Raw genomic sequence first — 13,149 nt, 5'->3', positions numbered from 1 at the left:
CAAATGTGGGGTCACTTGATCAAGGGATTTAAGAGATACAACTCCTTCAAACATACAATGGATTTGAATGTTACATGGTTCTATGCAGTGCTGCTGAGTGCAAGAACTCAAATGCAAAATGTGATGCGCTGTCATCCCCAGGGTGCAGTCTGGGAGCCATTGGAACCACTGTGCCCCATAATAAGCCAGTTGGATTGGCCTCTCTTACACCGCTCTGCTGGTGACTCAGCCAGCATCTCCAGGCCCTGTTATCACCCAACGCAATAGCAGGTGGCGCCACACCCGCAACTGAGTTACCTGAGTGCTTTACTAAGCCACTTATGAACAAACAGGAGACACCAGCCAATTTCCCCAAGCTCCCCAGCCTTGCACCCCTACTCGAGTATAAACCCAGAATTATACCATCTTGCACTGCACAGGGATCTATACAGCGCAAGCTCATTAACATAGTTCGCTCCCGCCCCGCTCCGATGTGAGGAAGATACGGAACAAGACTGTGTTAACCAAGCTGAGATTTTTCCCAAACATGTCACTCAAAACACACTGGTTAAGATAAAACATAAAACAAGTTTATTAACTACAGAAAGATAGATTTTAAGTGATGATAAGTAATAGATTACCTAGAAAATAAACAGAACACAGGCTAAGTCTAATATATTAGATAGATGGGGTTTGAATTAGCAATATCTCACCCTGACTGATGATACAAGCAGGTTTGCAGATTCTTAAGGCACAACCTGCATCTGCCTTGCAGCTTTGGTTCCCCTCCCCCGTTCCAAGTCCTTTGTCTTCCACAGCTTCTTTCAGGTGTTGAGTTGTGAGGCAGTGAAGAAAAATCATGATGTCACTCTCCATCTTATATAGTTTCTCTGTATGGCGGGAACCCTTTGTTCTAAGCTAAATTCCCAGCCCAGTTTGTGGAAAAATACAGGTACCAAAATGGAGATTAGTATCATGTGATCTGGTCACATGCCCTTGCGTGTTCCTGGTAAGTCAGAGCAGCCATTATCCATAGGTTGTCTGCAGCATTGCCAGGAAGGCTCACCAGGTGGGGGATAAGCTTCTCCTATGGCCCATTGTTTCCCTTAATGGCCCATTACCTTGAATAGGCCCTTCACAATCAGTTGTCTAGACTGGAAGCATCTTGCCTAGTGGCTGTCATCCAGTTGTAACCACATTTGAAATACAGATACATAGTCACTATTCATAACTTTAGATATAAAAAATGATACGTGCACACAAGTAGGATAATCATATTCAGCAAATCATAACTTTTTCACAGATAACTCACATGAAATATTTTGTACAAGATTCATCATAATTATGTCATAATCATATAATAATGATACCACTATGATGAATATGAGGTGCAATGTCACACAGACAACACTGAGAGGTTGGGCACCATGCCAGTTTCAAGTCAGTTTTACCAAGTGTTCTAAAATTGAGACAATCAGATCTGTTTGAAATCTGGCATGCCAACATTTGTGTGTATTTAGGGGTTGAGAGTGTTTTGTTTTAGTAATCCTAACCTTGTTCTAATGTATATGGAATGGGACCTCTGCATTCTAAATTTTGGGAATTAAGCTCTCATGTTTTCAGAGGACATAAACAGCACCGGGCAGAACTGAACACCTATAAAGTCTTCTGTGTGCAAATTTTACTCTAGTTGCAAGCCAATTTATATTGCACATAAATTATTGTAATATCATTCAATCAGTCTAAATGAATATTTAGTGTGCAGCAAGATGAGGTGTAAATCTACAGCGCATTAGCATGCAAGACACTAATTGTTCATGTGGACCCTCCTGTGCGCATGAAAACTTCCCTAGTATATTCTAATTTACTCCCATTTGCTGTATGGTAACAAGGTCCATATGGACACTTAGTGTGTGGCACATTAGTGCACTGTCAATATATACTCAAGCCTGAACATATAAAAAAAAACACTCAAAGCATTGCAGGGAACAGAGATCTCGGCAATTCTGTGTTCAGGTGATATCACCAACTAGCACATGAGAAAAATAACTAAGAGCTTGCCACGTAAGTTTTTCAGTTCAATTTTAAAGAAACAGCACTCTAGTGCGTAGTAAAACATATTATAAAAAAAATGTTAGAAGTACTGTACTTTGAGGCTGTCAATTTAATTTATCTAAAAGTTTTCCTCATGGTGAAAGTCCTTTTTAGTATATCTGGACTCAAAAAAAAAAAAATCTCTACATAACAGCTATATTCCCAATTTAGGCCTTTTTGGAGGAATTCATACACATTTTAAATTACAAAATCTTCGTTGCTTTAGCTAGCAGTCAGTCATCACTATAAAATGTAATTAAGCTTTAAATAAAAACGAATTTCCTTTTAAATTTTGTCCTGACTCCCCATGCAGTAGATTTCTATTCTAAAATCTCTTGATGTAAAAAGCTCCTTACAAGGAATTCATGCAAAACACTTAAATGCTTTACTCATGTTGATATTTGTATGAAAAACAGAATATATTTGTAAAACTCACGAAGCTTGGCTCCTTGTTCAAGCAGGCCTCAACAAATTCTTTGAGGGGTTTACTGTAGTTTCCTTCCAGTGTCGGTGGATTGTTCTTTGGGATGAGGAATAAAACCTTCATCGGATGCAATGCTGAATGCGGTGGCTTTCCTTTTGCAAGTTCTATGGCTGTTATGCCTAATGACCAGATATCTGCCTGTAACACAAACAATATTTATAGATATGGGGTAGAGGGCGGAGAACGAGGAATGAGGAAGAAACAAACAGCTTATTTTACAACTTTCTTGCAAATTACTGCTTTCAAGAGCATGATTTATTTTTATCAAGAACTACTGGTTACCTTGTACCCGCTTCCTCTAATCTGTATCTCCTAGAAAAATGTAGTAGTTCGAACAAAATACAGAATTAACTCATCTTATGCTTCATTTACTGCATGAAAATATTATCTTGTTAAAAATGACTGGAGTCTGAACCTCTTCTCTGGAACTCCGGGCTTCTACTCTTCATATAAAATATACCTATTAGTCTCTTTTATTCAACAACCTACTGTATTCCAATGGAATTTTTAAGTATGGGACACAATAATTGAATAAACTTTCCAGAGAAGGCCAAGACTACTTTCACACGGGTCAATATGATTTTTTGAACAGTGCCCTTAAGGAAGCAATATACATATGTTATTTGCACCTGATTGACTAAGTATCACATTTGATTTGCATTTTATGTTGTAATTAATAAAACATCACTTTACAATCATCATGTTTATTTAATTAAAACTCCTATCCAAACCTGAGGCCATATACAAGGATTTAAAAGAGCAAAAATAAAAACCTGCAATACAATATAGCCCATGTAATAATGTCAAAAGTTATAACCTGATATGTCCCACAATCATCAGCACATAAACCCATAACATAACCACACAAAAATCCCCCAAACTATTTATCCCAAATCCCTCACCCTTCCTGGAAAAACCTGGAAGAACAAATATGCCTTGCAGCATCTTCTGAAGATTAACAGATCCAAGCCTTGAGAGATCAAAGAGAAGGAGAACAGAGATCCATAGTTGAGGATTCCTTATAGCAGACAAGCTGCCAGGAACACCTCCACCCCCCTTAAATCAGAGGACTCTATGCTCAAATGTCTCGGCTGACAACACAGCTTCACCCAGAGAAGCAATATTTCTGATTGCAAGGGCCCAAAACATGTAGGGCTCTGTAAGTCAAAATGCTATAAATTCCATCCAAAAACTAATCTGAAGACCATGCAAATCTCCGAGCACAAGGATAATATGCTCTCCACATGCAGCACACTTAATATGCAGCTTTCCTAAGTTTCAGATAGACCTTAAAGTGCGGTCATGGTGTGAAAAGTGACCAACTATAAAAAGGAACTGCAGGCTTCCATACTGTGGGGGACTGATCTCAATATTGATGCAAAAATATATTAACAAATTATAGATAGAACGTAGGTGAGGCAATATCTTTTATTGGACCATCTTCTAGTGGTGAGAGACACAAGATTTGAGCTTACCCAGAGCTCTTCTTCAGAGAGACATCTCACCAACCTTGTCTCTCTAATCTCTCTTAATAACACAGCTACAACAAACACTGCATCCAGAAGCTGGATATGAGTCAACAGTGTGCCCTTGTTGCCAAGAAGGCTAATGGCATTTTGGGTTGTATAAGTAGGGGCATTGCCAGCAGATTGAGGAATGTGATCATTCCCCTCTATTCGACATTGGTGAGGCCTCATCTAGAGTACTGTGTCCAGTTTTGGGCCCCACACTACAAGAAGGATGTGGAAAAATTGGAGGGAGTCCAGCGGAGGGCAACAAAAATGATTAGGGGGCTGGAGCACATGACTTATGAACAGAGCCTGAGGGAACTGGGATTGTTTAGTCTGCAGAAGAGAAGAATGAGGGGGATTTGATAGCTGCTTTCAACTACCTGAAAGGGGGTTCCAAAGAGGATGGATCTAGACTGTTCTCAGTGGTACCTGATGACAGAACAAGGAGTAATGGTCTCAAGTTGCAGAGGGGGAGGTTTAGGTTGGACATTAGGAAAAAGCTTTTTCACTAGTAGGGTGGTGAAGCACTGGAATGGATTACCTAGGGAGGTGGTGGAATCTCCTTCCTTAGAGGTTTTTAAGGTCAGGCTTGACAAAGCCCTGGCTGGGATGATTTAGTTGGGAATTGGCCCTGCTTTGAGCAGGGGGTTGGACGAGATGACCTCCTGAGGTCCCTTCCAACCCTGATATTCTATGATTCTATGCATTAATAAATCAAACTTGTTGGGACTTTACCAAATTGTAAAATATAGCCAAGATGCTTTAAAATATAACAATATAACAATATCAGTGTATGTATGTTATAAAATGTTCAAGCTGACCAAAAGAATTGCAGGAGTTTCTGCTTTCTGTCACCCCGCAGACCACCAAATGTCAGGAAAATAGCCCTCCTTAGCCATAAAACTATGCTTATACCCCTAAAAGTGACTTATCTAGACCAGGACATCTCCCCACTTATATAAAAAATACCAGTTTGGTAGAAATGTAATCCTTATCTCAAGCAAACAAGCCATGTAAAACATTCATTATTTAGGAAAACACCTGATTGTGAAAAAGAATGTAGGACTGTGTTATCAGAGCAAAAAAATCTAGATGTAAAGTGGCTTTTTTTTTCTTTTTTTTTGCCCTCCCAAGAAAAACTTCTAGGTAAACCTAGGCAAAAAATTCTAGAAATGTCCTCATTGAAGTGAATTTTATAATTTCTCTAAAAACTTCATTCAGAAAAGCTTCTAGGAAACATGTGGGTATGCTGGAAATGTGTTAAACCTTTATGTCTTAAATGTTGAAATGGCAAATAGTTTTGAATTACATATTCATGTTTTAAACTAAATGTAAAGTGCCCTATGTAATTTCCTATTATGATTGCTATGTACATGGTAAAAGGCTTTATATACAAACATGGAAACTAACTAAGTATGTGCTTCATTCCTCTCCAGGGCAGATTGTCCACAGAGGAGGACAATCTACTACTGCTATTAAATACTCTGAGTTCAAATGGCAGATATCTATGTGATGGATCTGAACATAAGAACAACCATACTGGGTCAGACCAAAGGTCCATCTAGCCCAGCATCTTGTCTTCTGACAGTGGCCAATGCCAGGTGCCCCAGAAGGAATGAACAGCACAGGTAATCATCAAGTGATCCATCCCGTCACCCATTCCCAGCTTCTGGCAAACTAGGGTGACCAAATGTCCGATTTTATAGGGACAATCCTGATTTTTCTTATATAGGCTCCTATTACTCCCCACTCCCGTCTCGATTTTTCACACTTGCTGTCTGGTCACCCTACTGGCAAACAGAGGCTAGGGACACCATCCCTGTCCATCCTGGCTAACAGACATGGATGGGCCTATCCTCCATGAATTTATCTAGTTCTTTTTTGAACCCTGTTTGAAGCCCGTCCTCTGGAATGGTGGTTGAAGCATAAAGGGGCATACAAATGTTTAGCATATCTGGCACGTAAATACCTTCCAACACCAGCTACAACAGTGCCATGAAAACACCTGTTCTCACTTTCAGGTGACATTATAAGTAAGAAGCGGGCAGCATTATCTCCTGTAAATGTAAACAAACTTTTTCATGTTAGTGATTGCCTGAACAAGAAGTAGGACTGAGTGGACTTGTAGGCTCCAAAGTTTTACATTGTTTTATTTTTGAGTACAGTTATGTAAAAAAAAATTCTACATTTGTAAATTGCACTTTCGTGATAAAGAGACTGCACTACATTCCTTGTATCAAGTGAATTGAAAAAAACTATTTTGTTGCTGTTTTTTGCAGTGCTAATATTTGTAATAAAAATAATATAAAGTGAGTACTGTATACTTTGTATTCTGTGTTGTAATTGAAATCAATATATTTGAAAATGTAGAAAACACTCAAAAATATTTAAATAAACGGTATTCTTTTATTGTTTAGCAGTGCGATTAAAACTATGAATAATCAAGATTCTTTTTATCCTGTAATTAATTTTTTAATCGTATGACAGCGCTAATTTGTTTTCATGTGGATTATGAGGTACATGATGCAAATAATTAATTATGAGCATCGGGCATCAACTTTTAAGACACACATAATTATTATCCACATACACAATTATAGATTTATTTGAAAATGGATTAATGGCATAATGTCTTTCTTTTTGTTATTTTTGTTATATATTTGTTATATATTTTGTGGCTGCACGGTATTTTTAGTGCATTTATATTTAATTTTTTAAGCTTTTGAAATAAGCAAGACAAATAGTGATTTTCCCAGATTTTCCCAGATTTTTTTTAATAGGTAAAATTTACCATTTTTTACCAGGATTGCAATTTTTTTTTTTAATCTGGGTGGAATTTTTTTAAATTATGCTTCTAATTTTTAATGGGAATATTCTACTCATACCATCTTATATTATGTCCTTTACCATATTAATAATTTACATTTGCATTACCTTGGAGGGTACCAACAGCCTGCAAGAGGCAGAGGTGGTCCTTTTTTTGGAATTGCCACCCTATCCTGTATGGAATTTAGCTGATTTAAGGATACCGTCAGAGGCATTGATAAATTTTTAGGTGTTGCCCCTCTGCATTTATTTTATTTGCACTATTAGGAACCCCTACCCCTGTGCCAATTGCTTTTAATATGTCCCTTTTTGCCTAGTCTTTGCAGGGTCTGGGCACATTATGAAGATTAAATTAATTTTTTTTAGCCCCTATGTAATGACTGGGGGCAAACTTTTTGCAGTGGGGTTTGATTGTTGAGCTATTTGCTACAATAGCCTTTTTTAGAGTGTGAGTTGGATTAATTACTAATTACTCTTTTACATTGCTCTGAACTACATATGCCCCAAGCAAATTGATAACAGGTGGTTTTAGAATTTATATTTTATACCTTTTATTTCATGGGGGGGTTGGAAGAGATTTTTGTATTATATTGGGCTGCAAGTTAATAATTATTTTATTAAGGCATTATTTAATTGAACATTTTTTATTATAAATTTTTTCAGAACCTGGGGCCTTTAAAGTGCAGGGCAAGGGAACTTTCCATTCCCCTTTTGTTGTTACTATTTGCAGTTTTGCCTCCCTCAGACCTTTTAAACCAATGATTGGGTTGAAAGGGATTCTTTCAGCCTAAAATGAACTGGCTTTTCTCCCAGAACTGTCTGCTTAGGGATTTCACTCCATAAGTGAATGCACTTGGGCTTACTACAATTAAATAATAGCCTGTCAGTTCCCACCCAGCAACAACTGAACCCACCTTCACAGCCTCCAATTCCTCCCACTAACAAATCTGCTCTTGTGCATACATGATGATGGTGCTGTTGCCACCGAAGTGGTAGGGATTCTCATAGTCACCAGCATAGACCATTTGTAACCCAAAACATGATACATTGCCAGTTCTTGCTCATTCCCACGCTAATATTTAAGTTTAAGCCTTTTAATTTTACTGAAGTGAGATTATATTCGTTCAAGGGGCCTAAAAGAGTGATTTGTTCTCCCCGAAGTTGGGATTAGCAGTAATGTCAAGGGTATTGTTCACTACATTTTACTGTCATTTATGAGAAGTTTTCCTATGCCTCAAACACAACAGGAGTGCATTGTTTCCACAATCTTTTAGCATTTACATGGATAATAATTTAAAACACAAGGCAAAACAAACTTTTTCCTTCCCTATATAGCAGGAGGTACATTAAACATTTAAGCTAAACTTATTAACTTTTACTTAAACCCATTTGGGTCTCAGTTTCTGTTTGGTTGGTTTTTGTTTTGTTTGGGTTTTTTTTTGGGGGGGGGGGAGGCTTTTGAATTTTTAATTGTGCTTTGAGTACAGATCAGCAAATTTATTAGCCCTGATTTGCTTAGGGCTTGCTGGGGCTGGACATGTGGCCATTGTTAATTTTGCCAATGAGTACATATTTTACTGGAAAGTGGGCAGTTTTTTAATAGCACAGGTGACAATTTCACCTGATATTTCCAATGCTGCAAAGCCCAAACTAGTGCCCAAACCCTTTTTTCACAGGACGTGAATCCCCTGTTTTACCTTACTGGAAGGTTAGGAGGCATATGCCACAAGGCGGAGCCCTGTACCATGGTTCTTTCTTAGTACAGCTTCTATCCCCCTCTCAATAGTTGCCAGTTGCAGCACAAATGGCTGTCCCACCCAGGGATATGCTAAAGCTGGAGCCTGAACCAAGCCCTGTTTTAACTGGATCACAGCTTCCTGCTGCAGAGGGCCCTAGTTTTGTTTTACCCCCCACCCCCTTTTTAATAATTTATGCAGCACAGTTGCCTTTTTTGAAAATTCCTTAATAAAATTTTGGGAGAAATTAATAATTCCCAGAAAGGATTTAAGAGCAGTTACATTTGTGGGAGTCTGGAGTTTCAGAAGCAGCCCCACTCTTTGTTGGTCAGGGGAATGCCCCTCCTGTCCTAGAGTTACTCCAAAGTAATTTACTTGTTGGGAGCACAACTGGGCTTTTGGGGGGCTTACATTAAACCCCAAACTTTAAACTTTTTGAATTTTTTGTAACACCCTGTTTAATACCTGTATTTTTTTTTCCTGGTCTAAGTACAACCAGGATATTATTTACATAAGAAATTACACTGTCCTTTTTAGGCATTCCATTCCACGGACATGACAAATAACAGGGGCACTGTTCCAGCCCATGGGGACCCCGGCAAAACACAACTTGAAAGGTAAAAGCAAATCTGTAATAGCTTTCCTGATGTAAAAGGATAGCAAAGAAAGCACTGGCCAAATCCAAAACTGAAAACCACTGGGCCTCTCCTACAATGGAGGCCATCACCTCCTAATGCTTAGCCACTACGAGGACCATCAGTGGCGTCACCCAATTAAGGGGGCAGAAATCAACTTCCAGGCTCCAAGTTCTCCCATCACTTTTAAGGACCGGCCAAAAGGCAGCATCATTGGGGCTTGAATGTTCCACTAAAATCCCTTGGCTTAAAAGCCCATCAATTGGATACCTATCCTGCTTCTGGGGTAGGGGCTCAGGGGCTATAACTAGGATTTCTGCCTTAATTATACCATATATTATTTTATTTTTGGCCCATACCTACCAGTGTGTTTTTGCAATTGCTAGAACTTCTGGGGGCCATGTGGACCACTTCCTTTTTTCAGATGCCTTAAGGGCTGCTATCTGGTAGCTTGCTGAAATCTCCACTGGCTCCCAGGGCGTGCCAGGAAGCATTTCCCATAGGACCCTTTTAGAAAATCAACCAGCACTCTTAATTCCCTTAAAATATGAATGCTTAGGATCCCTTCTCTTCCCAAATCCATTAAGCCAATTGCCTTTTTATTTTTCTTTGCCTCATCAAATACAAAATCCTTCTGCAAAAGGGAACAATGCCCCCTGCCTCATTAAAGTCCTTAATGTCTTAACTCCAGCCAGAGGTCCAAACAGGTTTTTATTCTGGGTACATATTAAGGAGTAAGTGGCACTTAAATTTAACAACAAATTCTGTCTGAACGCCCCTCCTTCAAATTCCACCATAAACCCCCGCCACCCATCAGTGTCCAAATGTTCCACTGTCAGGGGAGCTCAAGATGAGACGGTGGAAGGCGTACTCAGGGTCTTCCTTAACCCACAGCCAACCTTAACAAAAGTTCCAGGGTGGGCAAGCCATTTATTTTTTCCTTTGGCTTGTACCTTAGGAGCCATTTTTTAAATTTCCACCCGCCAGGGATTAGGGGTTCTGACTCAACCCTTGAAGGGCCTGTCTCCCTTCTCTTTCCTTTCTTCCCCTTTGGCCCTTGCCTTCCTTTAGTGGGGTTGCTTTATGCGGAGCCACAGCTCCCCTTTTGGTCATGAAAATAAATAGCAGTCTTTTGGCCCTATCCTTTTTTGTTAATTTACTACTTTTTTAACAACTATTTTTAAGGCAATAATTAGAATCAGTAGCAGTTAACATTCCTATTGCTTGGCAATCACATTTTCAAGGACAGTAAAAATACTTCCAGTTGTGGCATTAACCATTAACTTATAAAACAAAACACACAAAAATGCTGTAAGAAAAAAGAAGCAGTGTGGGGGGGGAGTGAATGGGGGAGGGATCGTGGAGAAAGAAAAAGTGGAAGAGTAAAGTGGAGTTATGGAGAAAGAAGAAGCGGAAGGAGGGAGAGGGATGGCTGTGGAGAAAGAAGTGGGGGGGAGGAGACACGTAAATGGAGGCATGTAAAGAACCACTTCGGAATGAAGAGAAACCTAAGCCTAAAAAAATCTTTAAAATACAGGCAATAACAAATCTAACAAACTAAAGAGAAGTGGGGCTCTCTGGGCCAAAGCATCTGGGAACCTTTACCCTAACCCCTATCCTGGCTCTCAGAGGATAGTGGGCGTTGCCATCACATCCGCCGGAGTTAAGACCGGGGGTGCCAGCTATCCTTGCCAGCCATCCCAAGTCTGTGCTGTGATTTAACAGGCCAATTGATTTCCCTGCTGCCCTGACCTGGTCAGGGGAGAAGGACGTGATCTCTACCCGTTCTTCCCCTCCTTGGTTTATTATAGAGGCTATGGGCAGGGGCTTCTGTAACTCTTCCAGTGTTTCAAGCAAAGGATCATACGGGGACTGCCCGGAAGCTCTTGGGAATCATCCTTCTCATAATCATAATAGGAAGGATACAATCTAGGGTCCTTCTCTGACCCATCCCCAGACTGTTAGTATATAGGCTTATTTGTCAGCCTGGGATAGGATTTTGGGTTTGACTTTTGATACACTTGTATCCTTACTAATATGTGTGAACAAAGAACAAAGACACTGTGTGTTGCTTCTGTCTGGCCAGATGGATTTGTTAGTATAATAGGAAGAGGTAAGGGATAGAGCAGTTAAAGTGTTACAGGGCATGGTGGGAGTGTAATATATGAGCACACTTTAAGATTGCCTCAACCCCATCTCAAGGCAAGGTCAAACAACCAGTAGGGAGGGGCAAAGGGGGATGGGAAGGGTGGAGGTATATAGAAATATATATATAAAATATAATTGGAGATATACTTATCTTCTAGAACTGGAAGGGACCTTGAAAGGTCATTGAGTCCAGCCCCCTGCCTTCACTAGCAGGACCAAGTATTGATTTTTGTCCCAGATTCCTAAGTGGCCACCTCAAGGATTGAACTCACAACCCTAGGTTTAGTGGGCCAATGCCCAAACCACTGAGCTATCCCTCCCCAAAACCTAAAAGACCAGAGAAATGCCTATCCCTTGCACAACCTCACTCATCACTCCTCCCATGAAATACAAAAGAGGTGGGACGAAGACCCCAGACCCCCCAAAACAGAATATGACCATAAATTGTAAGGGGTAGGACTGTAGGCAAGCATTGCAGGTATATTTCAGCCTGCTATGAAGAAGGAGGTGGGAATGGGGACACAGGAAAGGCGCTGCAGTGTCAGAACTGGGAAGGGGGACATGGGGTAAACGCTCTGCGGTGTCAAGAGTTGGAAACAGAACAGACTCTGCTGATGTGTACAGCTATGGACATGCTTGCTTGGAACCCCAATAAACATTGCATTGGCTGCACTTTGGACTTCTGGTCTTCTGCTTTCTGTCTGCGTGACAAGAACCACGGGAGGGGGTGAAGGGAAAGCCTTCTAACACAGACTACGACTTCTCTAATCACTGACACTATTCACTTCTGCTCTCCCAACATGGCTCTGAGACCACAACCTTGTCTTTTACATTCCTGTGACCTGCCTGGGTCTTATCCTGGGATTCCTTCCGTAATGCTCTAACCCTGCTTCTATCAGTCTGCTTTTTAAATACAAATAGCTCCTGTTCCAACCCATCACACACACACTCTCATTGTCACACACCTGCTTCTGCAGTGCCACTATATTTGCTGTCTGAGTCAGATTTGTTGCCCAGAGGGTGTCTGACTATCATCTGACTACTTTCTTTTCTAACTCAATTTTATTTTTCTTTAACTCTTCTACTTCTGCCTTTAACTGATTTATCTCTTTCTCTACTACCATTGTTACCATCTGCTTACAGAGCTGCAGAAACACCACAGGGATGATGAAGACTCCAGGCTTCCAAAGACCATTCCCATGCTCCTATATATCAGTCACTCTCTTTCCCAAAACCATTTCCAATGGTTCTTTCTTTCTAGATGTTCCCTTTCCTTCTGACATAATTTCTCACTTGACCAGGCCACCAGCTTGAGCCCCGAGTCCCAGTAATGGAATGTATATGTAAATTGACTTGTGGACTATGACACAGGGAAATTACAGGTGTCTACACTGCCCTGACGTCCTCCCCTCTTGCACAGCAAACCGTTTGTACCAGTTGTCCTCTCCTCTCCACGTCTCCTGGCAACTGGCTCACCAAATCTGTTACCATGCGGTGTCAGGAACAAATCAATGGGGACATAGTCCTCTGTCTGATAAATGATTGGTACAAACAAGAGTGTTTTTACTACTTTTTTACTGGGTTTCAAGCACACACACACACACACACAGGTTCAGAGCATCTCAAACATTTATATTTACCCAAAGTTTGAAATGGTTACGAGGAATCAGCAACCAGTCTTCTGTCCACGGGCCCTCCTTCTGTCCAGCTGCAGGGGAGTTTAGATGCCAGATCCT

At 40.4% G+C, this 13,149-nt stretch overlaps 1 protein-coding gene across 2 annotated transcripts in view; it reads right to left on the bottom strand.

Annotated features, from left to right (window-relative positions):
* The window catches only part of STK24 (serine/threonine kinase 24), a 121,627-nt gene that overhangs the window by 22,581 nt on the left and 85,897 nt on the right, over positions 1-13,149 (bottom strand). For both annotated transcript variants that reach the window (XM_045009240.1, XM_045009230.1), the window contains exon 6: positions 2,510-2,695. In XM_045009240.1, the coding sequence (XP_044865175.1) occupies positions 2,510-2,695 (186 nt within the window). The remainder of the gene's footprint in view (positions 1-2,509; positions 2,696-13,149) is intronic.

The sequence above is a fragment of the Mauremys mutica genome, chromosome 1 (genome assembly GCF_020497125.1).
Source record: "Mauremys mutica isolate MM-2020 ecotype Southern chromosome 1, ASM2049712v1, whole genome shotgun sequence".
Taxonomy (NCBI): Eukaryota; Metazoa; Chordata; order Testudines; family Geoemydidae; genus Mauremys; species Mauremys mutica.
Note: the sequence above shows the minus strand (reverse complement) of the source record. Positions and strands in the feature narration are given on the sequence as shown.